At 55.7% G+C, this 25,844-nt stretch overlaps 5 protein-coding genes and 1 non-coding gene across 6 annotated transcripts; 5 read left to right on the plus strand and 1 right to left on the minus strand.

Moving 5' to 3' along the window:
* Positions 1-233: 233 nt before the first annotated feature.
* On the minus strand, positions 234-824 carry GLRG_01227 (uncharacterized protein; the record flags this gene model as incomplete). Its single annotated transcript, XM_008091912.1, has 1 exon — positions 234-824. The coding sequence occupies one exon, from the start codon at positions 822-824 to the stop codon at positions 234-236; it is 591 nt and encodes a 196-aa protein (XP_008090103.1).
* Positions 825-1,484: 660 nt separating this feature from the next.
* GLRG_01228 (flavin reductase like domain-containing protein) lies at positions 1,485-2,307 on the plus strand (the record flags this gene model as incomplete). Its single annotated transcript, XM_008091913.1, has 2 exons — positions 1,485-1,503; positions 1,583-2,307. The coding sequence occupies 2 exons, from the start codon at positions 1,485-1,487 to the stop codon at positions 2,305-2,307; spliced, it is 744 nt and encodes a 247-aa protein (XP_008090104.1).
* A 3,053-nt stretch (positions 2,308-5,360) lies between these two features.
* GLRG_01229 (hsp90-like protein) lies at positions 5,361-7,551 on the plus strand (the record flags this gene model as incomplete). The annotated part of the gene is made up of 2 exons (XM_008091914.1): positions 5,361-5,624; positions 5,701-7,551. 2 exons carry the CDS (start codon positions 5,361-5,363, stop codon positions 7,549-7,551), a joined length of 2,115 nt encoding a protein of 704 aa, XP_008090105.1.
* Positions 7,552-8,074: 523 nt separating this feature from the next.
* GLRG_13042 lies at positions 8,075-8,157 on the plus strand. Its single transcript has one exon. It is a non-coding gene; the product is annotated as a tRNA-Thr (tRNA).
* Positions 8,158-18,169: 10,012 nt separating this feature from the next.
* GLRG_01230 (uncharacterized protein) lies at positions 18,170-22,576 on the plus strand (the record flags this gene model as incomplete). Its single annotated transcript, XM_008091915.1, has 1 exon — positions 18,170-22,576. The coding sequence occupies one exon, from the start codon at positions 18,170-18,172 to the stop codon at positions 22,574-22,576; it is 4,407 nt and encodes a 1,468-aa protein (XP_008090106.1).
* A 1,511-nt stretch (positions 22,577-24,087) lies between these two features.
* GLRG_01231 (uncharacterized protein) lies at positions 24,088-25,844 on the plus strand (the record flags this gene model as incomplete). Its single annotated transcript, XM_008091916.1, has 2 exons — positions 24,088-25,045; positions 25,603-25,844. 2 exons carry the CDS (start codon positions 24,088-24,090, stop codon positions 25,842-25,844), a joined length of 1,200 nt encoding a protein of 399 aa, XP_008090107.1.

Raw genomic sequence — 25,844 nt, forward strand, 5'->3', positions numbered from 1 at the left:
TGTTGTACATATATGACAGTAGAGGAAAAATCCCCTTGGGGGATAATTCTCCCGTAATCCGCCTGCCTCCCGACCACACTTGCTTCTCTTCTCTTCTCTGACAAGGAAGCCGGCGGGCGCTATGAAGAAAACAAGAGTCCGATTGCATCTATCCCCATCGTACAAGCCTTCTCTCCTCTGCTTCTCGCTGTGTGTGTATTTGGAGATGTTGTCGTCCGTCGCGGTTCCTTGTTTTAATTCTTCTTCTTCCTGCTCCCCTTCTTGGAATCACTGAACACCTTCTTGGGCTCCAACGCCGCGTACCCGCTGATCAAGTCGCCCATGTCGAAGACGTCGTCCTTGGCCTGGGCGGGGGTGACGGGAGCCTTGTTCTCCTCGGCGGCGTCGGCGGCAGCCGCGGCGGTCTCCTCCTGGGCGGCGGGTCCCGCGGCGATGTCGAAGCCGCGGCCGAAGCGCTCACGGAAGGCGGCGAGCTTGCCGGCCTCGTCGAGCTCGACGTTCTGGAGCGTCTTTTCGGAGGGCAGCCACAGCGCGTGGTTGCGCGTGTCCTTTGCGGAGCGGACAAGGGCAGCCGGGGAGGTGGTGCGGACGGTGTAGGCGCTCCCGTCGGAGAGCTGGATGAGCTGGGTGAAGGTGTAGGGGCGGCGCGCGCGCGGGACGAAGGTGGCGGCGCGGGTCTGGATGAGGGTCGTCCTCTGGACGGGCGTCGAGGCGTTGTATGGTAGTGGAGACGACGAGCAGGAGGAGGTTATCGAGATGGACGTTCTGGGCCGGTGGCAGAGGAGGCTCGTCGGCCGCGGGAGGTGGGTTGGGAGCTTGCCCATTTTTTTTTTGTATGGCTCTTCCCAGGGACGCGCGAATTGAGCGACAGAGGGTGCGCGGCGAGGACGTAGGGAGAGAAGTTTCGTCGTGGGGAGGGGAGAATTGAAGCTTTTTGCGATGTGCACACACGCAGACTCACACACGCTCTTTACACACACGTCTGGGTCGTTGTCTATCTCGAACTCCTTGGGCGAGCGAGACCAAAATTTCGGCTCGTCGGGGCCGGGGAGTTCCGTGCACGGTCGGGGTGGGTCTGGCCAGGCTCAGCTGGGCGGTTGTTTCTTATCGATAAGGGATTTTCTTCCACTGGGGGGCTTTTCTTCTACATCACTGGAGCTCGAGCTATTGCAAGGGTGGGTTTGAGTGAGGTTTCCAAGATCATTGGTTTTCCCTCCCATTCACCACGCTGAGAAAACAAATTGTCGCACATCCCGAGACTGCCTACACAAAGAAAACAGCTTCGACTCTTCCCCGGCCGCGTTCGCCACGAAGCGCATTCCCTCCCCCCCTTTGTTCTACCGGGGCATTTCCTTCACCTTTCTCTTTTTCCCTGGGCCGTAGAGGCGGGAAATGGTACGGCGCATGCAATGAGCCGAGCTCGTGTGCTTGCGACGGCGGTGCGCCGCGCGGGCCGGGCTAACACCGGAGGAGAGGCCGCGCGGATGGTCCTGGCCGGAGGCGGTAAGCTGCTCCTCCCTCCCCTCCCATCCCCCTCACTCTCTCTGTCAGCTTCTGGCGACGGTCACTGACGCATTCACAGCACACATACAGGCCCTCAGCAGTCCTCAATGGCCCGTCGTCGGCCATTCCCTCCCCTCGACCGCCGAGTCCCGCCGAGCGATACACACCACCCCGCCGACCCCACGGCCATCGTCGCCAGCATGGCGCGCTGAGCCCCCGCGGCCGCCGGCGTCGACGCACAACGCAGGGGACGAGCTCCCGGAGCAGCTCCGCGGGGTGATGCGGCGGCTGGCGCACTCGGTGGTGGTCTGCACGGCGACGGACCGGAGGGGCCGGCCGCGGGGGATGACCATGTCGAGCTTCGTGTCGCTAAGCATGGAGCCCGTGCCTCTGGTGACGTTCAACGTGCGGACGCCCAGCCGGACGCTGCAGGCGATCCAGGACGAGGGCAGCGGCGGGCTGTTCAATATTCACGTCCTGGCTGAGGGCGCCGAGGGCGCGCGCGTCGCCGAGTGGTTCACGAGGGGCAACGGCGCCGCCGGCGAGGGGCTCTTCCGCGAGCTGCCGGACGGCGTCGGGGTCTGCGAGGAGGACGGCGCGGCGCCCGTGCTGGAGGGCAAGGGGGTCCTGTACGTGCTGCGGTGTAGGGCCCTAGGGGAGGGGATGGTGAGGGTGAGGGACCACGTCGTCGTCGTGGGGGAAGTCGAAGGGGTGCTGAGGGGTGAGGGGGAGGGGTTCGGTCTCGTCTACGCTGACCGGCGGTATCGGGTCTTGGGAGACGTCTTGGTCAAGGGAGAGGAGTGAGAGTTGGAGGGGGGGGAGGGCTTTGTTGGGACTTATCAAGCGAGAAAGAGGGCAAGTTGAGTGGCATTGTGTATCATACCGTGTATAAAAGATGATTGAAGTGTATACTATATTGAGGGAACGCCACGCCTAATTCAAAGACCAGTCGGTATCCCTTTGTGCCATCGGGGGTTCATGAGCTCTGCTGACGGTCTACGAACGAATCCCGAGGGTTGCAACGACATCTGCCTTACCTTGTTTCCGATCTAACACTAGACGCACGGTTGGAAAAGCGAGGCTGCCGAGCCCGAACCGATAAAGCAGATTGCCATTGATCCAGTCCGCGAACCTGATATCGCGGTACCCGCTCGCGGCCACCGACAGCGACGTGGTTCGGGGCTTCGAGGGCGGCTTCGCGATATCAAAATACACAACCCCCCCCCCCCCCCCCCCCACGTCTGTTCCTTGATGTAGCTTACTCTCGTCCAAAAGGGAAAATCGAGCCGCCAATCTCTTGGGGCCAATTACAAGGGGCAGGTGTGCGGAATTGGCGCGAGGCGTTGTGCGTGGTGTGGTGTGATGGCATGGGAGGGGTTTGGGGAACGAACTTGGATCGTCGCATAAGGGGGGGCAGAGGCCGCTTGGTGTTGAAGGAGTTGCACCAGACCGGGAATGGTAGTGTAGGTTGCCCGAGAGGTTTTGCGTGGTTATTGCGAGGACGTTGGCCCGACCAAGCCCATCAACGACGGATCTCAAGACGGCAAGCAGAAAAGAAAAACCCCATCATCACATTGCCTGTCACAAACTCGAATACATGGCTTGCCACTACAGCCAGAGAAGAGCCCAGCGACCGCGAGAGACTTAGATGTTGACGGCGGCGAACTGGACTGTGCCGGCGGTAATGCAAGAGAGGTTCGCCGAGATTGTGGAGGCGGAGGCGGGGCGGGCGGTGGACGTGGTGCGGTATCCGGTCGGCCACTGCCCGGAGGTGATTGGGGTGGAGGCGGTTATCGTTTGGGGTTGGGGGAAGGCAGGTTGCGTTTTTGTTTAGGAAACGTTACTAAGCCATTTGTCTGTAGGGGATTTGAGTAGCAAGAATATTTTGGTCATATTTGCTGGCCGGTCTAGTCGTTTGGGTAGTGTCGTCTAGTTCCCCAAGGCAAGGGATCCTTTAGGTCTTGATATGGTAGGTTCTAGAAGCATCGATAGTAAGTACCTATGCGGATCCCACGAACCCGCCGCAGGCAGGCTGGAGCCTGGAAGTGTCCGCCGAACCCCCCTCCCTAGATGGCGTTGGAACACTCAGTCAGACGTGCGGGATACTCCTTGGCTAATTTGACTTGAACTACGCCTACATCCTTCTTCGTACGTGTTGCTACCGAGAGACGAGCTTCACTTTAGGAGTTCAATAGAGATGGGAAGTTGCAAAAAGATATGGACCGTGCAACAGCACCCCGGACGCTGCCAGACGTGCGGGCATGTCCCGCATCGGGGCAGATTAGATTCATTCAGTCTTCCCCATGCCGACTCGTCGTCGGTGGGTGTGAAGGGAGAAACCGACCTCAGTCAGGGCCCTTCAGCTGTCAGAACAGGCGCCAAACCAAGCTAGGCACCAGGATGCGGGTTGGGGGACGGAGTGCATAGCCTCATCTACTCCCTACCTATGTATGCAAGCCATGCAGCCCCGGTGCCGCCTTATTCCGCCCCATCATCCCTAGGCGGATTCCAATAGTAGGTACCTCGTGGAGATGTACACCAGGTATTGCATAGTACCTGTACGATGTATGTTTTACTTGATGTGGTGCTCGCAAACAACCCCCACCGGGACAATGGAGGAGAGAGAGAAGAGTCTAGCAGATGGTAGAAGAAGCGGAAACGAGTGACGGCGTTTGCAGAAAGAAAGGAGGGGTACCCAGTTGCGAATGTCGTCCAGGAAAATGTATTCTAAAAATGGAAGAATAAAAAATAATAATGAAAAAAAAAAAAGGAGAGAACAATCGATTGACTGCATTGCTCATCTGCTCCACCGGGGAGGGGAGGCAAGCAGGCAAAGAAAGGACACGAACAGGCAGGAGGCAGGAGGCTCCTAGGAAGAAGTCAGGAAGGCAGATGGGGGAAGGCGCTGTGCTGTCTGTGGCTTACCGGTACTGGTAAGGCAGGGACGAACGGTGTGGTATGGCAGATGTGCCTTCCTATTCTCTTCTTTTCCATCTGTTGAAAGGTGGAAGGCACCATGGAAAAAAGGGACCCCCGCTGCCCCCTCTGTTCCAGAGTCCCACAAGGTACCTAGTGTGCCTACCTCTCCCCCCCCCCCAATCAACCAATCAGAGTACACCGCTCGGTTGCTGCGGTGGCAGGGCAAGCGAATCAGAGAAGGGTCTGGAAGGCCTGGAGGTGATGGAATCGTATAGAATTTCTGAGCTGGGGTGAGCGTCGCTGCTTTGGTCCCTCTCTCTGCGAGACGCTTTTTCTTTTTTAGCCTCCTCCTCTTCCACCGTCGCCTCGAATCTCTGACCTTCTTTCCTTCCTCACATCACAAACTCTCTCCTCCCCTTTTTCTTCAATTCCGCTCTTCTCTCCTACTCATCCAACAATCATAGCAGCGAAAGAACTGCCACATTTTGTTGAGAAGGTAAGCAAATCTCGTCCCGCCGCCATCCATCAAACCCCCCCCTCCCTGCCCCGCCTGCTGCTCCCCGCGGTGCTGTGTGTGCTGTGTGTGCTGTGTTGCATCTCCAACCAACATCACACCTCCTTCCCCTCTCAATTCGATTTTGGCTTTCTGCTGCTGCCAAATCAGCGTCAGCCTCGTCCGCGGGGGGGGTCTTGGTATTCACTGCTCTTGCACCAAACTCCCGAGAAAAGACGGATATTCCTCCCGTTTGTACTTCTCGGGCGGGTGACAAGTCTCGCCTCCCTCCCGCCCATGTCCCTGCTTCCTGCCCCTCCTTCCCAAGAGAGTCACCTTCAGCACCAACCACCACTCGTTTAAGCCCAAAACACAACACCAGCTAACATCTCTTGTCAGAATTACGACCGTTACGCCATAGATACCCATATCCACCACCGTCACAATGTCTAACCCCGAGACCTTCGAGTTTCAGGCTGAGATCTCTCAGCTCCTGTCTCTCATCATCAACACCGTCTACTCAAACAAGGAGATCTTCCTGCGTGAACTTGTCTCCAACGCCTCCGATGCCTTGGACAAGATCCGCTATGAGTCCCTCTCCGACCCCAGCAAGCTCGACTCGGGCAAGGACCTGAGAATCGACATCATCCCCGACAAGGAGAACAAGACCCTTACCATCCGTGACACCGGTATCGGTTTCACCAAGGCTGTAAGTCGCCCTTGCTGCTTCCGCTCTTAGTGGTCCAGACCCCGATCCGAACAAGTTGGCTGACCCACCTTCGCAGGACCTTGTCAACAATCTCGGTACCATTGCCCGTTCCGGCACCAAGCAGTTCATGGAGGCCCTCACCGCCGGTGCCGACATCTCCATGATCGGTCAGTTCGGTGTTGGTTTCTACTCTGCCTACCTTGTTGCCGACAAGGTCACCGTCATCTCCAAGCACAACGATGACGAGCAGTACATCTGGGAGTCCTCTGCCGGTGGCACCTTCTCCATCACCCCCGACACCGAGGGTGAGCCCCTTGGCCGCGGCACCAAGATCATCCTTCACCTGAAGGAAGAGCAGACCGACTACCTCAACGAGGCCAAGGTCAAGGAGGTTATCAAGAAGCACTCCGAATTCATCTCCTACCCCATCTACCTCCACGTCACCAAGGAGACCGAGAAGGAGGTCCCCGATGAGGAGGCTGAGACCACCGAGGCCACCGAGGATGATGACAAGAAGCCCAAGATCGAGGAGGTCGACGACGAGGAGGAGAACAAGGAGAAGAAGCCCAAGACCAAGAAGGTCAAGGAGACTTCCATCGAGGAGGAGGAGCTCAACAAGCAGAAGCCCATCTGGACTCGCAACCCCCAGGACATCAGCCAGGAGGAGTACGCCTCCTTCTACAAGTCTCTCTCCAACGACTGGGAGGACCACCTCGCCGTCAAGCACTTCTCCGTCGAGGGTCAGCTCGAGTTCCGCGCCATCCTCTTCGTCCCCAAGCGCGCTCCCTTCGACCTGTTCGAGACCAAGAAGACCAAGAACAACATCAAGCTCTACGTCCGCCGCGTCTTCATCACCGACGATGCCACCGACCTCATCCCCGAGTGGCTCGGCTTCGTCAAGGGTGTTGTCGACTCTGAGGACCTTCCCCTCAACCTGTCTCGTGAGACCCTCCAGCAGAACAAGATCATGAAGGTCATCAAGAAGAACATTGTCAAGAAGGCTCTCGAGCTCTTCCAGGAGATCGCTGAGGACAAGGAGCAGTTCGACAAGTTCTACTCTGCCTTCTCCAAGAACCTCAAGCTCGGAATCCACGAGGACTCCCAGAACCGCAACATCCTCGCCAAGCTTCTCCGCTTCCAGTCCACCAAGTCTGGCGACGAGCTCACCTCCCTCACCGACTACGTTACTCGCATGCCCGAGGTCCAGAAGAACATCTACTACATCACCGGCGAGTCCATCAAGGCCGTCACCAAGTCCCCCTTCCTTGATTCCCTCAAGGAGAAGAACTTTGAGGTTCTCTTCCTCGTCGACCCCATTGACGAGTACGCCATGACTCAGCTCAAGGAGTTTGAGGGCAAGAAGCTCGTCGACATCACCAAGGACTTCGAGCTCGAGGAGACCGAGGAGGAGAAGGCCCAGCGCGAGAAGGAGGAGGCCGAGTACGAGGGTCTGGCCAAGAGCCTGAAGAACGTCCTCGGCGACAAGGTCGAGAAGGTCGTTGTCTCCCACAAGCTCACCGGCGCCCCCTGCGCCATCCGCACCGGCCAGTTCGGTTGGTCTGCCAACATGGAGCGTATCATGAAGGCCCAGGCCCTTCGTGACACCTCCATGTCCTCGTACATGTCTTCCAAGAAGACATTCGAGATCTCCCCCAAGAGCACCATCATCAAGGAGCTCAAGAAGAAGGTCGAGACCGACGGCGAGAACGACCGCACCGTCAAGTCCATTGTCCAGCTGCTGTTCGAGACCTCCCTGCTCGTCTCGGGCTTCACTATTGATGAGCCCGCCAGCTTCGCCGAGCGCATCCACAAGCTTGTCCAGCTCGGCCTGAACATTGACGAGGAGGAGGAGAAGACTGAGAGCGCGCCTACCGCTGACACGTCTGCAGTCGAGACGGGCGACAGCGCCATGGAGGAGGTTGACTAAATGATCTTTGGGATGAAAAAAACGGGACACCAGAGAAAAAGTTCATCGGAGTTGGACGGTTTTCGGTTTTAATTGCTTGTTATCCATAATTCCCTTCCCATATTAGATGTATGGGTGTATTCTAGCTAGCCCGTCATGGATCATGAGACAGATGAGGTAGACGCACAGAATTGGAACGTTATAAGACATATGCTCGTCTTCTCGTGCAGCAACGATGTGTGGATCGATCTGAAATGTCTCGTCAAAGCCCAGACTGTGCCCGTGGCACTGGTGAATGAATCCCTAGGAGACATGTGGTTTTGCAATCCCTTGACAGATTGAAGTGCACGTTAGTCCTCTTTCGTCGTCAAGCTCGGCCCCTGTCATAGCTACCTTGGCGCAGCTACGTACTATGCCGAGTTTTTCTGCAGTACCCCACCCCACTCGGGCGAACCAGGGCAGCAAACCTCATCTCCTGACAAATGAAAATTGTACCTCTGCTTGATAAACCCACATCAGACTCGACTTGTCATCTTCAACATCGGCCCCTTTGGCTCAGTGGTAGAGCGTCGCACTCGTACTCGGTTCGTCATGCGAAGGTCCACGGTTCAATCCCGTGAGGGGGCATTCCCTTTTGCTCTTGTCCAAGAGACAAGCCTCTTTTCTTTTCTTTTTTTTCTTTTTTCCCCTTGTGTGCTGGTCAATTGTCGCTACGTTTTGCCCCTTTTGATACGGCGGTCTCCCACGCTGCCAGGGAATCAGTTAGAAGGTGGGGTCCGGATTGGTTCCAGCTCTTCTGTGTAGTGATGGCATTGCGACACGCAAGCCGGGAGCCTGGCTTTCAAGTCTGCCCTCCCCCCGAAAAGATATAGACAGTTGGGAACCCGTTGCGTGAATTGATTGACATTTTTCAATACACATGCGACTTGGAACAACAATAACTAGAACTTGATTGGTCCGGAAGCACCACCACACGCTTCTACTCAGACGCCTGGGGAGAGGCTCGGCATTCCCCCGATGTGAATGGAAGTTGTGTGTAATCCACAACAGAAGGAAAGGCGTTTTCGCTACTTGTTCAGTTCCCCATTTGTACGTTTCATTCAGCTCTCTGGCTAATACCAGGTTTGAAGACCGGTGTTCCTCTGCTGTTAAACATCTTGATGCCGTGGCTCGCTCAGTCGGCAGCATGGACGTCAATTAGGGGTCTCTTTACTAGCGACAGCAGACAACAGACCAGGAAGCCCATGTGTAAAAGCATTTGAAATGGCGAACCGGCTGGAACAGAAGGAGAACACCCCCCGCCAACCCATAGACGAACGAAAAGAAGACGAAAGTGTCCGGTGGCGTTGGCATCCGTCCAGAAGACTAATCCTCTTCTTGTCTCCGGCATCCCTACCGGGACACCAATGAGTAAGTACACGAAGGAGGGCCAGTATGAGTTCCTTCCGGCAGTCTCTTGAGTGCGGGCTTGATTAATGACAAGTCCTGAAAGCCCTCTTTACCTGTGCGTGCCGTACAATCTCTGGGCATCCAACGGTTCTTCGACCGCCAACACCTATCTTTCCTCGTGGAATGAAGCCCCTCCCCGCGCATGCTTACCATACAGCTAGTAAGTATCGTGGACTGGATGGATGAAGGCCGTCTTGATCAGAAAATGCAGCGCCAGCACCTCGAACCCGGCCCGGCCCGGCCCGGGTCGATAGTCTCATCATTTGTGATGACGGGTCAGGATACCAGCCTGTCGCAGCATCAAAGTTCCACGCTGCGCCAAGCGTGAATCTCGAGGTCTTGTACGTGACGTTTTGCCCGCCTTGTACACAGAGCGTCGCCATGGCCCGAGGGAAAACCCGCGCACAACGCCGCCCCTCCCCCTTTCCAACCCCCGAATCGATGCCCTTCTCTCTATGTCGTATCGAATCCCATGAATGGCCCCAAATAAGCCCGGTATTCTACGGATTTGGCGGCAGCCTGCTTCTGTTAAAACGCCTCCACTGACCGAGAGTAGTCCCTTTGGAGATCATTATGCCAGGACTGCATCTGCTTGCGTCCACGCCGCTGAGGCTTAAAAGACTCGGTCTTTCGGTGATATTGGAAGAGGTACTCCGTTGAAAGGTTTTCGTAAGCCCTTGGGATCCCGGTTTGTCTTATGGTCTGCCTTGTATCAATATTTCTATTGACGGAATATCCAAGGCCTGGGTGCAGGTGGCGGCGGTCTCAAGCAACGGCTGGATCGCAACCGAGGCTTCTGGAACTGATGGTCAGGTTTTCATTCATAGAATGCGTGTGGTATATACTCATCAACGCCTACATGAGCTTACAAGAACCCTCTTGCGTACTTGTTGTATTCCTGGACATGGGGGACGGTGCTTTGAGCCTTGGAGAAGGCGCCTGTCTAGTGTATTAACCAGCAATACATCGGGACCTACATCGAATCAGTTTTCGGCGTCTTCTCCCGCCTAAACATGCATGAACTGCTAAAGGACACGAACAAGACATGTGGCCGAGCTGGACTGCCTGACAGTGTTGGCCAGTACCGTCTCATCGGCCCCCAACATTGCGCCGAGGAGGAGCACCGAAGCAACGGTTACCACGGCATTCATTTCGGCGGCAAGCGGAGGAGAGTTCGTTTGAAGTTGTAAGATTCTATGAGAACGGACATATCGTGTGTGTCTGCCATCATACACGGAGGGAGCGGGGCGCGGTGATGCGCGAGTCAACATCTCAGGCAGCCTCACATCGATCTAAAGACCCCTCAAGAAGAACAGCCGACGAGCTGCACCAAACCATCAAAAGCAGGCGAGGAACGGGCTCTGGAAAAGCCTTGGGCTGGCCATGGGTTTGACTTCCGCGTCGCTGGTTTGGCGCCGCTGACAAGGGAAAGGCCATGACATCGCCGCGGTGATGCCGTCTTGTGCTCGATCATCCACTCTGTCTTGCTCGAACACGCGAGCCCGGGAAGAGAGTCAGTCGTCTTGCCATGCCAGAGAGGGGCCGCAAAGGCTGGCAGGTCAACTCCTGCTGTTCTTGGTCGGTTGCAGGAGAGCAAATCACTCGTCGAGTAGACCAGAATAATGCTGGTTTGCTAAGCCCATGTGACAATTCAGTCGTACTTTACCCACAACCCGTTTACCCAAAAGATGTTTGCATCGGAACCCCTTCATGTGATAATGGTCTAATCTGAAGACATGTCGTCTCAGACACTCCACAAACACCCAAACCCCTTCGCCCGCCAGCCTCGAACCGCACTCCGCTATGGAGAAGCAGCTCTCAACTGGATGGATGAGCTAGCCAGCTAGATGGGAGACGGCGCCTACTGCCCGCCGCTAGATAACGACGGGCTTCTAACTATCGTCGGCCAACGCCAAGGGGGCTGCCGGTCACCCCTCTTGAGACTGTAGGCTCTTTCGGAGAGCCATACTAAAGGCAGGACGCGAGTCACTCCCAAGGCAATTGACCTCGAATTAGGAAGGAATCGAGGTTCAAGTCCGGAACAGGAGGCCAACATGGCCAGGCTCGTTAAGCACTCCGTAAGTCACGCCGTAGAGCTGCAGGGCAAAGCATGCCTCTTCCAGCCTGGTTTGCTTGTATCAGCTGACTAGGTCGAATAGTCCTGGACCAACGAGTAAAGATCTGAAGGATTATTCGCCCTGACCACGAAGGATCGAGGTTCCACTTGGAGCCGTCGTTTGCACTTCAGCCAAGCCCTCCGAGGCAAGGCCCCCCGTAGACCAGCTGCCAACTAGGTGGTTCGTTGGCGTTGGTTCCCGGTCAAGATGTAGTAGTGGCGATCCGTCGTCCACCGTTGTAGACAAGCCTAGATGCAACGGGACAATTCCAAAAGATTGGGCACTGCATCGAGGTGTAAAGGCTCAAAGGGACAGAGCTGATCAAGTAGTCATGTTGCCAACGCATCAAGCTCAGGGACCAGCTGGTTGCTGACTCCCATGTATCAGCCTCCCGTGATGGGCCTCAAAACTTTGTGGTAGGAAAAGAAGGATTCCTGTTCGAAGTGTACTCTCGGGCCATTAGTTGCGGTTATGGCTTCCACCCAGCGCGCCAATCCCGCGTCTCTAAATATACGCCACTTGCGGATGAGGGTGTGGGCGGGCAGTGTGTCCTTGCTCCTTGTCTGTGCGGATCCGTAGGAAGAACAACATCAAATTCGTTTGATAAGAGATAGAATACCTACCTAGAGGGGAACTCTGACCCTCTCTCCTTCAACAGCCGCTTTGATGGGTGTGGAAGAGTGTGAAGGCTTGTGGCAGCTCGCACCTCGGACTCATCACGTTACTTCACTAGACCCAATTAGACAGATTGTGCATCCCTGCGGTCTCATCGACCGGGCCAATGGAAGTGCCACAACCCCTGTTCACCTGAACTGATACCCTGGTTGCGGGATCTCTGGCGGTTACGATTGGAGAAGGGACAGGGGGCTGCGGGCTGGGTCCAGTGTGTGTGTTGGAAAAGCGAAAAAGATTCTCGATGATGACATTGTTGCTCGGGCTCACTTCTGCTTCTGCAGACCTAGACGAGCGACTCGCTCCTAGACCTGGCAGTCCGATATGGCGAACTTGGTCGTTCGTTGGGAGTGCTCAGCGCCCGATGCCCAGATGTTGAGTTGTTCCTCGGAGTCAGCGAGACGATCCTAGCTCCACCGCCGCAAGTACCGAGTACATGGAAACAGATGGGGATTTGTGGTAGGTAGCACCTGTGCCATGGAAAACCCTGAGATCTGCGAGCCCCAAAGACGGGGGGGGGGGGGGGGAAGCCACAGAGAGCAGCGGTGCTGTTGGCAACGAGCCACCCGTGACCCACTTTGGCGGACCTGAATGCCACGTCACCAGCCTCACAATCCAGTGAGTGCATGGGCCGCGGGTGAGGCGTGTGGCGGAGTGCAGCTTTTTTGCCTGTTTGTGCGGCCCTGTGGCTTCCCGGTTGCCTCTTTACCGTGCCTTCGAGCGCCACCCCAAGGACGCCGTTGCGAGTTGTCTCTGCATTGACCTCGATCTTGTGGCATGCCGTCGCAAGCCGGATGAGTCCAATTTAGACGCGGCCAGCGCATAATAGTCGCCACAGTCGAGCTGCAGGTTTCAGCTGCTCCCGCCGAGTCGCCGAGTCGCCATTTGCGCTTTTCCATCGCAGTGACGTTGAACGACGTACATTTGCCTGGATATCAAGGACTTGTGAGTAGGATTGCATCGCCCACCTTTGCCGGAAGGAGACCCTGTCGCGGCCGGTACGCCTGGCCGATTGCGTTGCCCAGATATCATACCAGTCTGGTATGGATTCGTGGGTCGATCTAGGCCACGAAAGAGCAGGCCATGTTGCTATTCTCGTCATGCCCTGCATGCCACAATTCATGCTAGACATCGGCAGCCAAGCACCGGTTGAGTTGACGCATAGATGGCCTTTGCTTGTCGAATATCACTCTGTGCCTTTCTTCTAGACCGACCGCCGTGCTCATCGACCCTATCAAAAGTATCCCACGGCTTGCTAAGGGCGCGGCGTGTGTTTTGTTTCTTTCTGTTTACACAACAAGCGCTGCCCCCGAGACACCAGGCAACCGCTAGGGGTGGGCGTCGGAACCAGGCGAAATCACCAGACGAGAGGTCAGCTCTGACTAAGGGGCATAGCACCGATTCACTTTCTCTTCGATGCAACAGTCCTGAAAGTGAATTGTCGTCGTTAAGCGAAGTGGACGATTGGTGACGAGCTGGTTCCAAGAGATGCGGGTAAGGAGAGACATGCATGAGGGGAAATGGGTGCTTGGAGACGAATGTCAGATGGCAGGAAATGTCTCGGGTGTGCCAATTGATTGGACATAATTCCAATAGAACTGACCAATCAGAATCCAAGAATGGAGCCGTGCCCCTTCCTGCCCAGAAGTCCATTTCTGGTCGGCACCAATGGGAGTGGTAGTATAGTGTCGTCGAACCCTGGCGGGATCGATGATTTTCGCTTGCCTGTGGTGGTTGGATGTTTTACGGCGTCAGGGGGGGGGGGGGGGCGATGGCTCTGGGTGGATCTGTATCGACAAGAGACAGTCTCAGACTTCGGTTCCGTACACACAAACCAGGGGATCGGTAGCGTTGCACGCCGTGCGAATAGAATCTTTCCAGATTGTCTTCTTTCTCCAAGTTGGTGCACCGAGTACAGACAGCCCATCCCGACCCATCCAGTGAGGAAGCAGGCTGTGAGGCAAGCTATTGACAATGGCCTCAACCAGATCGTATCAGCCATGGTGGTAAGCCTGCAGAGATAGATGACCACTTGTGAGCGTATCGTTGCTTGCCCAGGCGGAAAATTAACTCGTTGGTTAGTCTCTTGCGAGAGAAAAAAGCCCCAGGCCGTCCTTCCTTCATGTTGGTATGGTGGGCTGAGCCTTCAGAAGTGTGCCACCCATTCCCCGAGTAGGTCGAGGGTCCGGCCTACTTTGGTCAATCCCATATCCGAATGCTAATTCGACGTACTAGGAGTCGAGAACCGCGCATAATACCTGTTGATGGCGCTTGTTGGCTGTTGGTTTGACGACGCGTCAATGAGGCTTTTCGCTGCAGTCATCTATCATGGCCAAGTTTGGCAGCCAGTAGCCTCCTGCTGCTGTTGCTGCTGCTGCTTCGTGGTGGGGTTCTATGTCGATCCTCCTACCAGTCTCTCGATCAGGTACCCTCGGGGCTTGAGCCTGCCAACCGACATTTTCTTATTGGCTTCTTACGAGACGAGAGCAAGCCCAGAGATTCGAGAGAAAATCGAGTGGCTCCCTCAGAGACCGTCCAGCAACAAGCACCTTTCGTAATCAATTGCGTAGTAGCTTGTCGATAACTGATATCATGCGATGCGATGTTCAGCGTCTGTGTCTCTCGAGGCTTGAGTCCGGCCGAGCCGTCCACACCACTTGGAGGATGGCTCTCCGCAGTCTAGTCAGCCAGGATGGACGGCCGAGGTAATATGGGCATGTCGCCAAACAAGCGCCGGGCATTGGAGGAATGGTGGGGCGTGTGTGACAAGCCTATCGGTAGCGCGGGCGATCAGCAGGGAAGATGGCATGAGAGTGAGACACGCAGAAACCAGTCCTCTCGGATAGGCTAAAATGAGACATGCAGTGGATCATTGATGGATGACATGTTGACGACAGTCGTCTCGCCTCAGCTGGTGAATCAAGGCGTCTCTGGGTCTAGCCAACTCGCACGGAGGTTGGCGGCTCGACGTTGGCGGTTGTTAGCGTTGCGGGGAAAGAGAGAGAGAGAGAGAGAGAGAGTGACGCAGGGGTAAGGGCGCCGATGGAGCAAGAGAATCTAGCGTGTCGTCGTATATGTGAGGGCTCCCACCCAGCACTTGTCATGTGTGTATTTGATGTGGATATCATATCAGTCGGTAAGGTTTGAAAAGGACAAGGACCTTGGACTTGGGGTGGGCTCCCGAGGGATGGAATTGGGTCGAGGTTTGGGAACAACCAACCACGAAGGAAGGAACAACGAAAGAAAGCCGTGTGTGGAAAATGGTAGAAACAAAACCGAAAAAATACTGAAATAAAAAAGATAGCCAGCCGGGGGTCGGTGACCCCACAGTGAAAAATGCACGTTCCAATTGAGCCGTGCTGACCCGCAGGTATGTACCCTGTGCCGCTGGCGCTAGAGCCATTCTCAGGCAGGTGCATCTGGCCCCCCTCCTCCCCATCCCCCCACTTCCTGGGCCGCCGTCCGTCCGCTCCCTCCTCCTCCTCTCCTTCGTTGCTCCGTCACCTTCCTTTTCCTTTCCTGCTCTCTCTCTCCAAGTTAGATGGTGTAGTGCCCCTGCCACTCTCCATCCATAGCACATCACACATATTACTTTTTGCCTTCTGACTGCCTACTCTTTTCACACGACAATACTACGTAGTTTGGCTTCCTTCCCGAACACTCCCCCCTCCCCTTTTACTTAGTGTGTACGTCCACCTACCCAGATAATAACGCGGTACCCAAGTATTATCTCACTTGGCTTCATCTAGCGGGGCGGGCCATTCCCTTGCTCTCGAGTGTCGCCAAGGACCCCTCCCAGCCCAGCCACCAGCAGAGCATTGGGCGTTTGCCTTCCGCCGCCATCCAGTGTTACCGACAATCTACGGATACACTACAGAGTACCTACACTACCTAGGTACACTATCCCGAGTCCCGTGCTCAACCCAAAAGAGACTGCCTACCCGGCCGCGCACGCCGTCGGTGAAGCGTGAGTAGCGCAGACGGACTGGCGGTATAGGGCTCAGCCACGCCCGCTGCTTTCGCCTCACGTGTTGGCTACCATCTCGGGAAAGCCATGATGGCATGCCGCATCGCATCCCCCGTCTCTTCTCTGTCCATTGTCTTTGCGTTTGTCCAAAGCACAACATCGAAATCAACCTGCCAGCAAAAAGTCTGTTCGCCCCCCCCCCCCCCCCCCCCCCAGAATCTCAAAATCCCAGACGCGCAAACGGGTCCAAATGCGGATAAGGGCCGGACAGGGGTTCGCAGTCCAATGGCATCGTTGAGCCGCCATCCCAAGGTTCCTTTCCGCTCCTATAGGACACGCCGTGTATGCAGAGTCCAGGGCGAGAAAAGCTGCACGCATGGCGGCGCAGTTGCTGTTGCACGCCTCACGGCCATTGAAGCCGTCTCGACAATTCCGCCCCGCCGCCTACTCTCCGTACCCTGCATATTGCCGACCTACCATCTCCTCCATCTATCTTACACTTGACCCCCCTCCCATGTCCGTGGCCCCCTCTCTGCTGCACCTCTGTTTTGCTTTCTTCTCTCCCACAGCCATGTTCCCCCGTCCCCAATGATGCGTCCCAGTCTGCACACTGCCCCTCGTCCTCATGGGTCGGTTCCCACCACGGCAGCAGTTCGCATTTCGATGCTCGTCCAGCTTGCACCTAGCATTGCCCTTTCCAGACGCCCCTCGCTTCTCTTCTGAGATGAGTCAATATGTTGACTGGCCCAAGCCGCCCTCCGATCTGCTCCCTCCTGCGTGCATTCCTTGACGCCTTGTGCCCAATCCCAACTCGCCCGTCCTCGGCGGTTGCAGCAGCTCACCTGACCAGGACTCGTGATCTCTAATTCCTGACCGCTGCATTGGCCATGGCCCTAGGGAAGGAAGAAGAAAACTGTTGGTGTAGTCTGCCTGCTTGGGTACGGTATACCGTATTGTATACATAAGCACTGCGTAGTAAAAAAAAAGCCCCAGAGGCAGGGGGTGGGGGAGGAGGGGGGTGAGGTGATGTCCAGACGCCACGCACAAAGAAATAGCAATCGACATGCACCCTCGTCTGCCGATACAGACAGACGGACAGACAGACAGACAGACAGACAGACAGACGCACGCAAAACCCAGATGTAGTGTGTGGCCCTGCAGAAGTACCCTATCTGCTAGTCATACCCCTGCCCGCTGAAGCCGGCTGACATTTGCATATTCACGCCGTTCCAGATAACTGGCTCAAGAGCCAGATGCTGCAAGATACCCAGATGTCCTGTCCGGCCTATATACAATGCCAATGTTGCCTTCTTTGGCCCAACTTGGCTGTTGCTACCTACCTACATAGTACATACTTTGCCCTTCCTTAGCTTCTCTCTTTTCTTCTTTGCCTCTGACATTGCTCCTGCTTCCTCGCCCTCCCTGCCTGCCCTCTCTTTGCCACTCACTATTACGTTAGATCTCGTCCACATTGATCTCATCTCCTCTCCGCACACACTTATCTCACCTACACCTCCCACCTCGTGAGCTAAACCCAAAGGCCTCTGCTCTTCCCCAGACTCAAATCTCGTCGCACTTACAACTCTCATCGTCAGCTCTCGACTCAGCCTACCTTGCCATATTCGACGGGCGCCAAGACTTGCTCTTCTTTGTCTAGACACGGATTCCCTCTCCCCCCACCATCTCAGATCCCCCCTCCCCCTCTGAACCCCTCCACCACCACTACGACCATCCCAGTCGAATCGGCTCTCCCACGGCAGCCGCGCAACCTCCCACCACACCACCATCTCTCGCACCTCACCATCACAGCCCGGAAGTCTTCCCCCTCTTCCGCGCCAGAATTTGGTGTCGATAAATTTTTTCACTCGAGTCGTTCTGATCCTTCCTGGAGAATCCTCATCTTTCCATCTGCCGTGCCTCTCCTGACTGCTTTTCTCATATAACACTACTTACTCTCCTTGGCTGGACCTGTCAACGCATCCTAGCTTCCTCCGGGACCCTTCTTGGGACTGCCGCCACTTTATTGTTCTTCCTCGCCAGTCAGCCTTGCTAGGACTGAGGATCCCGTCCTTTGATTCTGTAACTTGCATCTGACCCTGCTACATCAGGCTGTGTCTTGAGCATCACGGTCCTGGACGAACATCTACTTGCCCAACCCGAGCTGGCCAAACTGCTAGGTTGTTTTCCGTCGTCACTCGTTTCGGTTTAAAGCATCGCTGCTAACACATGACCAGAACTACACGCATGATACTGGCAGAGATATGAGGCATTAAGGTTGTCGGATTATGGTGGACAGGCCCAGTGTACTTTTCGAACCCGGAACATCATGGCAACCCTACGCATGGGGTCAGGCCTGCCGAGCCGCCCGGATGAGCAGATACGAGCACGAAGACTTGCTGCCGCTTCCACGGAGCCGAGAGAAGACGCACAAAACATGCCGCGACGGATTCGGAGAGAAGGGGAAAACATTCGCATCGCCATTCAACAGCCGACACAGACCAAACCATCGCTTCAGGTACCACGAGTTGCTTCCACTCGCCGCCCATCTATTCCAATGGCTTCCAATCGCCCTCCGTTAACCCACCAGACGCAGTCATGGAGCACCAACAGCACGGCTCCCGGGAGACCCAGCCATGCCGCAACGGTGTCGGGCTCCTCCTCCTCGTCTGGCCTCTCTCAGCCGAGCACCTCCAACCCAAAACGTAACGTGCTACGAAGGAAGCAGTCATCCGTCCCTCACAAGACCCCGAGTCTGCGCCATGATTCGAACTCCGACTCGACTCACACGAGTTCCTCTTCGTCCGCCTCTCGATCTCGGTCCTCGCTGGACCCAGCTGCCGGGTTTCACCTCGACCGAGGCATCACCGAGAGTCCCACCGAGATTCGAATCGCGCACGTTGTTGATCTCCCCAAAACCCAGGCACAGGCCATCACCATCTATCCCGAACTCGATCGGTACAGAGACTATGGTGGGCGGCCCTCCATGTCTTCAGAAGGCTCCGGGGCCGACTTCCTCCACAGGCTGGCCACACAGGACCTCCCCCCGCCGACTCCCGTCTTTTCCGGCACCAGCAGTCAACTCAGCGCATTCAGTGCTAGTCCGTCGACCAGGTTCTCCGAGTCAACGAGTCCAGGACCGTACAGTCGCGACACGACCCCAACGTCCATGTCGTCCCAGTCGCCGGGTCTGGTGGCCCCGATGAGACTGCCTGTGCCGAGAGTGAGACAGGTGAGCCCTGCTGTAACACGACCGCCGGTCTCCCGAAGAGCTGGAAGCGTGTCGAATGAGACGGAGGCGTTCAGCGCCGACCCTCACGGACTCGCCGCAGTACGCGAATCCTTGACGTCATCCTCGTCTAATTCGACAGTTCGCGAATATGATCGTAAGGATGCCAAGAAACCGAAGGGGCTGTCTCCCTTGCCGCCGAGTCCTCCTCCACGCAAGTCCTCTCAAAAGTTTTCCAACAGCAAAGACAATGACGAGTCTCCATCAAAGGCCTCCCAAGAGCCTGTTGTGCCTGTCACGACTTCGCTGATACCAGTTCAGTCACCCCCACGATTGACATCAGCCGCATCTCCGAGGCCAACACCACCGACACGACCCAGCAGAGACAATACCCCAGACTTGCAGTCTCAGTTGTTTGGCCCATGGCCTGTTATCCACAGCAACCTGTCATCCACATCTTTGCTGGGTGACAGGCGCGGACCGGAACCGCAAGCCCTATCGAGATCGACAACTCCCTTGACCTACCCGGACATGCCTCAACAACCTTCTCGACTACCAGTTGGGGCGGGAGCCACGCCAGCTCTACCACCGGCCAACACCTCCGAGACCAAGAAGAAGAAGAGGGACGAAGGACGTGTAATCCGCACGCCCAGCCCCAACACCTCGACGTTTTCTCGATTCCCCTTCTTCAGCCGTCGTTCCAAGACAGCACCGGAGGTCCCCCTGATCGACAAGAAAGACAAGCCCTCTCGCAAAGGCCCCGCTGCTGGTACTGGACATGAGGGGTACGGACGCCTCGGAGGAATCCGGCGGAAGAGTGGTAGTTCGACAACCAACTTGGCCCGAACGAACCTAGGACCTGGGTCATCGCAGGACAGCTTGAACAGTACCCGGCCCACTGACACTTTCCTCCTAGAGCGAATGAACCCGGTTGTGATTTCTGGTGGAGAGGTCGTCGAGAACAGAAACCAGAGCTTAGACCTGTGTCGATCAGAGAGCAACCAGAGCTTTGGCTATGCCTCGGAAGTGTCGACGACCTCCAGAGCGGGTAGAGGCCTTGCTCCATCGGCTATCCCTCGAGGCCATACCCATCCGTCTTTGAGCAGTCGTCGTCCATCGGATAGCAGCGACTCCGAGGCCGTCCCCATGAAGTCCACCTTGGCCTTTAGGCGATCTGTCCAGCGATTGCGCTCGTCCCCCGACCAAAGTCCCCTTAAGCTACCCCAGCCCATCAACACGACCAGGATCACATCGCCGTCTATCAACAGCCAAGACACGACTATTCTTTCGGACGACTCGCAATTCGAGATGCACCGCGAAGCCATTCGCGGCAGAATCGCGGCAGCCACCACCACAACCCCCAAAAAGCTTACCAAGAGAGCTCGCTCACCAAGGAAGTGGAACCTCTTCAGCCGGTCTCAGAGTCAGCCGGACACTAAGAAGAAAGAGAAGGAAGCTGTGCCGGTAACCGCGACTGTCAAGGTCATACAGCACAAGCCCGCGGCTTTCTACACGTTGATGGATGGCTCTGAGCAAGAAGACGCCGCCACGCAAGACGTCGAAGAGATCCTTCGAGAGGCCGAGGTCTTTGATCTTCCCTCCCCACAGCCCGTGTTCAAGGAAAGACGAACTTCCTCCGCCAGCCAGGATCAGAGGAGGGAATCCTTGAGTAGACTCCTCCAGCCGACCAAGTCATCACAAGCTCGCAGGAACTCGGCTACTGGAGCCCCTAAATCAACATCGATCCCGGCAATTCGCTCCATGAAACCGACGCACACGCCGCAGGGCAGCTTGTCAAAGCCAGCAGAAGCACGCCCGAGTCGCCTGCCCCAAGTGGGTCGCATTCCCAAGGTCGTCACCTCCCGACCGGAGCATACGTCGTCAAGGAGCTTTTCCCGTCCCTTCAATAGAATCAGCTTGCAAATGCAGCCCCAGGCTGCGGGCTTTAACCCTGACTTTGTTGCTTCGGGCCCAACTCCGTCGGATGTATCCACTCCCGAGCTCTCCAGGGGAGAATCTGCAGCGACCGGCGAGAAGACCAACTCGGACCCTCGCTCCTCTCTTGTACCGGAGAAGACTCCTGAGATGATCCAGATTGGCAAGGAATTCCTAGCCTTCTCTCCTCGGAAGAACTCAGAGTGCACCACGAGCACTGATTCGAGCAGCTGCGGGATGTATACTCTTGCAGATGCCATGGCCTTCGTGCCGGACCCCAATGCTCCGCTGGTCGAGGATGAGATCTGGGACGAGTACAATGATCTCATAGGCGAGGTGCCGCCATCTGCAACCTCGTCAAAGGGCGCCCCTTTCCATCTCGAGACATACGGGTCGCGGATGTCCAAGAGGTCCCTCAAGCCTCTCGAGTCTCCCACCATTGCGCCTCCGTCAAGAGCTTTGGAGAAGGCCATCGAGGTCGACACGAGCGGTCCCACATCCAGCGTATACAGTGCTGATATGACCGAACGGCTCAAGGCTGCGTTCGCGTTGAAACCCGAAGATGACTCGACAACCCTTGTGCCCGTCGTCGACATTCCTGCAAGTGCCATCGACCACGAGAGCACAGAATTGGCGCGCAGGGCAACGGTTGCATCGCAGAGGAGCAGCGGCTCATCTCGAAAGTCAAGACGGTCCGATTACAGCTATCGGTCTTCCGAGGATGAGTCACCTCTCTCTCAGGTCAACCTTCGCGTGGGCTCGATGACCGTCAGCAAATGGTTATCCTTTGGACACGTCCTCTTTAGCCCGGCCAGGGATCAGCTTCTGGATGTCGTCGGCTCTTTAAAGCGTCACTCGATCCTTGTTGTCGACGGTCTCGGGAACGATGACTGGTCTTTCTACGCAGCAGAGACATACCCGGCGGCCACATTCTTCAACCTGTCACCTCGTGCACCGCTACCGGACGAGCACAAGAACTCGTCGAGCTTCCCGCTGAGTCCACCCCACCACCATCAAATCCAGTACCTCTCACACATGGATAAGTTCCCCTTCGGCGCCGAGAGCTTCACCTCGGTGGTGTACCGCTTCCCTGGCGCGGCGCCTGAGTCGCACTATCGCAATATAGTCTCAGAGGCCCGCCGCGTGTTGAAGCCTGGCGGGTATCTGGAGCTGTCCATCCTGGATGTGGACCTCAACAGTATGGGAAACCGCGGGCGCCGAACCATCCGCCGCCTCAAGGAGCGAATCCACGAGCGGAACCCAGATATCAGCATTGGTTCTACTTCTGACCTCATCCTTCGCCTCCTCGGACGCAAAGGCTTCTCCGACGTCAAGACCTGCCGTGTTGGCGTCCCGGTCGCGAGCATCATCACTCGATCGGACAGCAACAGCAAGAAGCCGCCTCTGGCAGGCTCTCGGAAGTCCAAGGAAGTCCGCAGCCTTGCCGAGATGATGAACGATGACGGCGAGTCGGCGGACGAGAACATCACCAAGATGGTGGCCAAGGTCGGCCGCTGGTGGTACACCCGCTGCTACGAGAGCTCCGCCGGCACGGTCAACAACAAGAGCATATGGGCCGATGGCGCTTTGCTCTCCGAATGCGAGGCACTGAAGACCAGCTTCAAGCTCATGGTCTGCTATGCGCGTGTCCCTGAGCGGACTCGAACCGCAAGCATTTGATTCTTTGGGAGTTTTCCCCCACCTTTGTCTCTTGTCTAATTTCAGCACTATTCCTCTAATGCCCTCGGTTCCTACACCGACGCACATAACCCACCTCAACGTATCTTTGTCATCCGGCATCGTCATCATCATCATCAGGGTCCCCAAACGAGAGGAGAGAACACTAGAATTAAAGATCTAAGAGGGCGCGAGCCCATCTCCAGCTCCCACCGCCATCAAGGCAAATGTGGTTGAGCTTTGCTTTTTCTATTCTTATCCACTTTCTTGCAACGAGCAGAGTAGCCGGTACGCACAGGACGGCGTTTGCGGGCGGAAATGTACCGACCACTTGACTGGGTGACTTGGGCACGTCTTGCATTGTCCCCTTTATTGATATATCTCTTTTTACATTTACATGTCGAGCCACCGCTGGCGCCTGATGTATTTCATAGTATTGGATTATGAAAGCTCGTGGTCTTGTATCTTGCCGGCTGGCCGTGCCGAGGCGGAGAGTATCCCCCCCCCTTTTTTTTTCTTCCTTTTTTTCCTCTTTTTTTCCTTTCCAAACATACTACCACAAAAGCACAACTTTAATATTTTGTTTTTCTTTACCTTATCAGCGATACGATCATGTTGGAATGGGACTTGATTGGATCGGAAAGAAAAGCTGGACTGAACTGAGACGGGAAGAAAGTATGGTGCGATTTAATGTGATGGCTGGGCTGTTGCGCTTCTCCTTGGATTCGTCTCTCACTTCGTTTCTTTGCGCTCAATCGGAGCGCTGGGTCGGTTATCTGGTTCATGAGAGGAAATGAGACGTCTGGAAGAAGTGCGGTGGCTTGGGGCCCAGAGACGCATAGCGGGGGAGGAAGGACGGGGATGCGAACAAGCACGACACGATGATTATGTGCTGGATGTCTGGACTGTCCTTTGAAAGCGTTTTGCATGACACGAGATACCCCCAATCTTTTAGTAGCGGAAATGAACAATTTGCTTCTCATCAAATACCTGTGTCTTCTTATCGAACGTGAAAGCCACCTAAAGTATAGACTTGCCCTATATATGTAGGTATCCCGAGAAATGGAGCATCCGGCAACCACTGGTCAGCAAAAGAGTGAACGCCAGCTGAGATGAAAAGAAGTTGAGGTGATTTGGAAGGTGCGCTTCACATTCACGGTGTATCTATGGAAGGAAGACGCGGCCAGGTGGACTGTATTACCGTTCGCTGCTTGGGCCATTCTTGTCCGTTTGAATTTCAGGCTGCCCCTCAGCTCCGCTAACCTTCTTCGCCCAGTATCGTCACCATCTCCCGTTCTTCCCGGTAACAACACGCATCTCCATTCTTCTACCATCGGCCTCTTTTCATTATCCATCGTAAGCATCGTCTGCCTCGTTTGTATTTTCTGTATTTGCTCCCTCGGGAACAAGCCCCCGCCGTACCCTTCATAACTTAGTCATTCACAATCAGAACGACAAGTAAGTACTGTTGACATCCGACACCAGTGACGTCGACTGAAGAGAGTATAGCAGACATGGCAAGGATTGAACACCTTCCCAACGAGCTACTTGTAGCCATCGCCAGATCCGTCCAAGATATCCGTGGCCTCGCTTCCATGGCCAAGATGAACCGGCGCTTCAACATCATCGCCACGCCGCCCCTGTATCACGAAGCCGTTCGCCGCGAAAGAAACGATGCCCTGTTTCACTGCGCCGGTGAAGGTCTCCTGGGGGCGTTGGAGCTTCTTGAAGCTGCAGGCCAGGACCTGAACGTGAGGGAGATTTCTCAACCCGACAGTGAAAGAATAACCGGAGTAGTTCAAATCATGTGCGAGCGCGGAGATTTTAACATTGGAAGGGTGTTCCTGGAAGCTGGTAGGACTGACGAGGGCGTGATCCACCGCGCCGTTTTGAAGGGCCAGGCCGAAGTCGTCCGTTGGTTGATTAGCCATGGCGTGCCCGTTGACTTCAGGTTCATGAATCTGTGCGAATGCGACGGCGTTAAGGAATCGGGTTTTGGGAGCCCCCTGCACTTGGCTCTTTGTCAAGGGCAGGAAGAAGTGGCTCATATTCTTCTGGCCAACGGAGCCAAAATCGATGAACTTGAGCCTTTTTCTGGCACGACGACTTGGGAGAGCGCTATACAAGGTCGGCATCCAGTCGCAGCGATGGAGTTTGCTCTGTCCCTTGCTTCTACACACTCTAAAATCTTTGATTGCCGCGCAGATGGCCCCAAGGAAGAGAAACAGCAGATCAACAGTGACGCTGTCCAAAAGAAAAGCCTGGAAAGCAGCAATGGCTTCGGTGTTGACTCCGAGCCCGATGGACACTCTGTTACAGAGGAAGATATACTCGGCTCTGTCGCTGCGTTGCTTGACCCGATCGCTTGCATTGAAGCCTACGCCAACAGCAGCAAGAGCGATGCCATCCTAGGACAGAAGAGAAAATCGGAGCGCATGAAGGCCCGTGGGAAGCTCGCATCGAAGAACGCCGGTAGAGAAATGACCGAAGAAGAATTCGGCCTCATAACGGGGCAACTACTGGGATTTCTCGAAGAAATGCGGTGGTCAAAGGCACCCAGAGAATCACTGAGCTTGGCTATGAAGTCACTCTGTCGCTCGGCGATGAAACGAGATGGGAAGGGGCAGAAATGTCGCCAGGGCAAAGGCTGTCATGCTTGCCATGGATGGGCAAAGAAGGACGACATCAATCTGTGATCTGAACCGTCGCCATGTAATGCAATGCGGCGACTCGTGCTACACATCCTAGCAGTGGGTAGCGAGAAGTCATGTCTGTTAGTTATGCATTAAACAGAGTTATTCGATTACCAGTAAATTCTTTTCGCTGAGCTTCACGATTCCTTGCAAGCTTGTTTTGACGACAACAGTCCGAAAATCACACAGTTACACAATGCCGTCGAGACTCGGTCCATTGGGCTTTCCGAACCATCTAAGACGGTCTCTGTGTCGCCTTTACAGCTCCAGCCGGTCCATCAGAGGTCCTTACTCCAGCAAAACACCCCCAAGATGCATCACCTAACCTTTGCGCAGAACACGATGTGATCGTCCTCCGCCAGCGAGGCGCCAAAGAACCCAAGCTCCACCTATCGCCCCCTCTACGACCCGACACACCGATAAAGCTTGCCTACGGTGCAAGCGTCAATGCGTCCGACATCATTGGAAAAACCTTCTCCGATACGATCGTTGACAGCGTCGGCCGGGATGTGCGATTCCTCGAGGCATCGCTGGCCCAGTATATCGCCAACTCCCCGCGCGTAGCGACACCGGTATGA

The sequence above is a fragment of the Colletotrichum graminicola genome, assembly GCF_000149035.1.
Source record: "Colletotrichum graminicola M1.001 genomic scaffold supercont1.3, whole genome shotgun sequence".
NCBI lineage: Eukaryota > Fungi > Ascomycota > Sordariomycetes > Glomerellales > Glomerellaceae > Colletotrichum > Colletotrichum graminicola.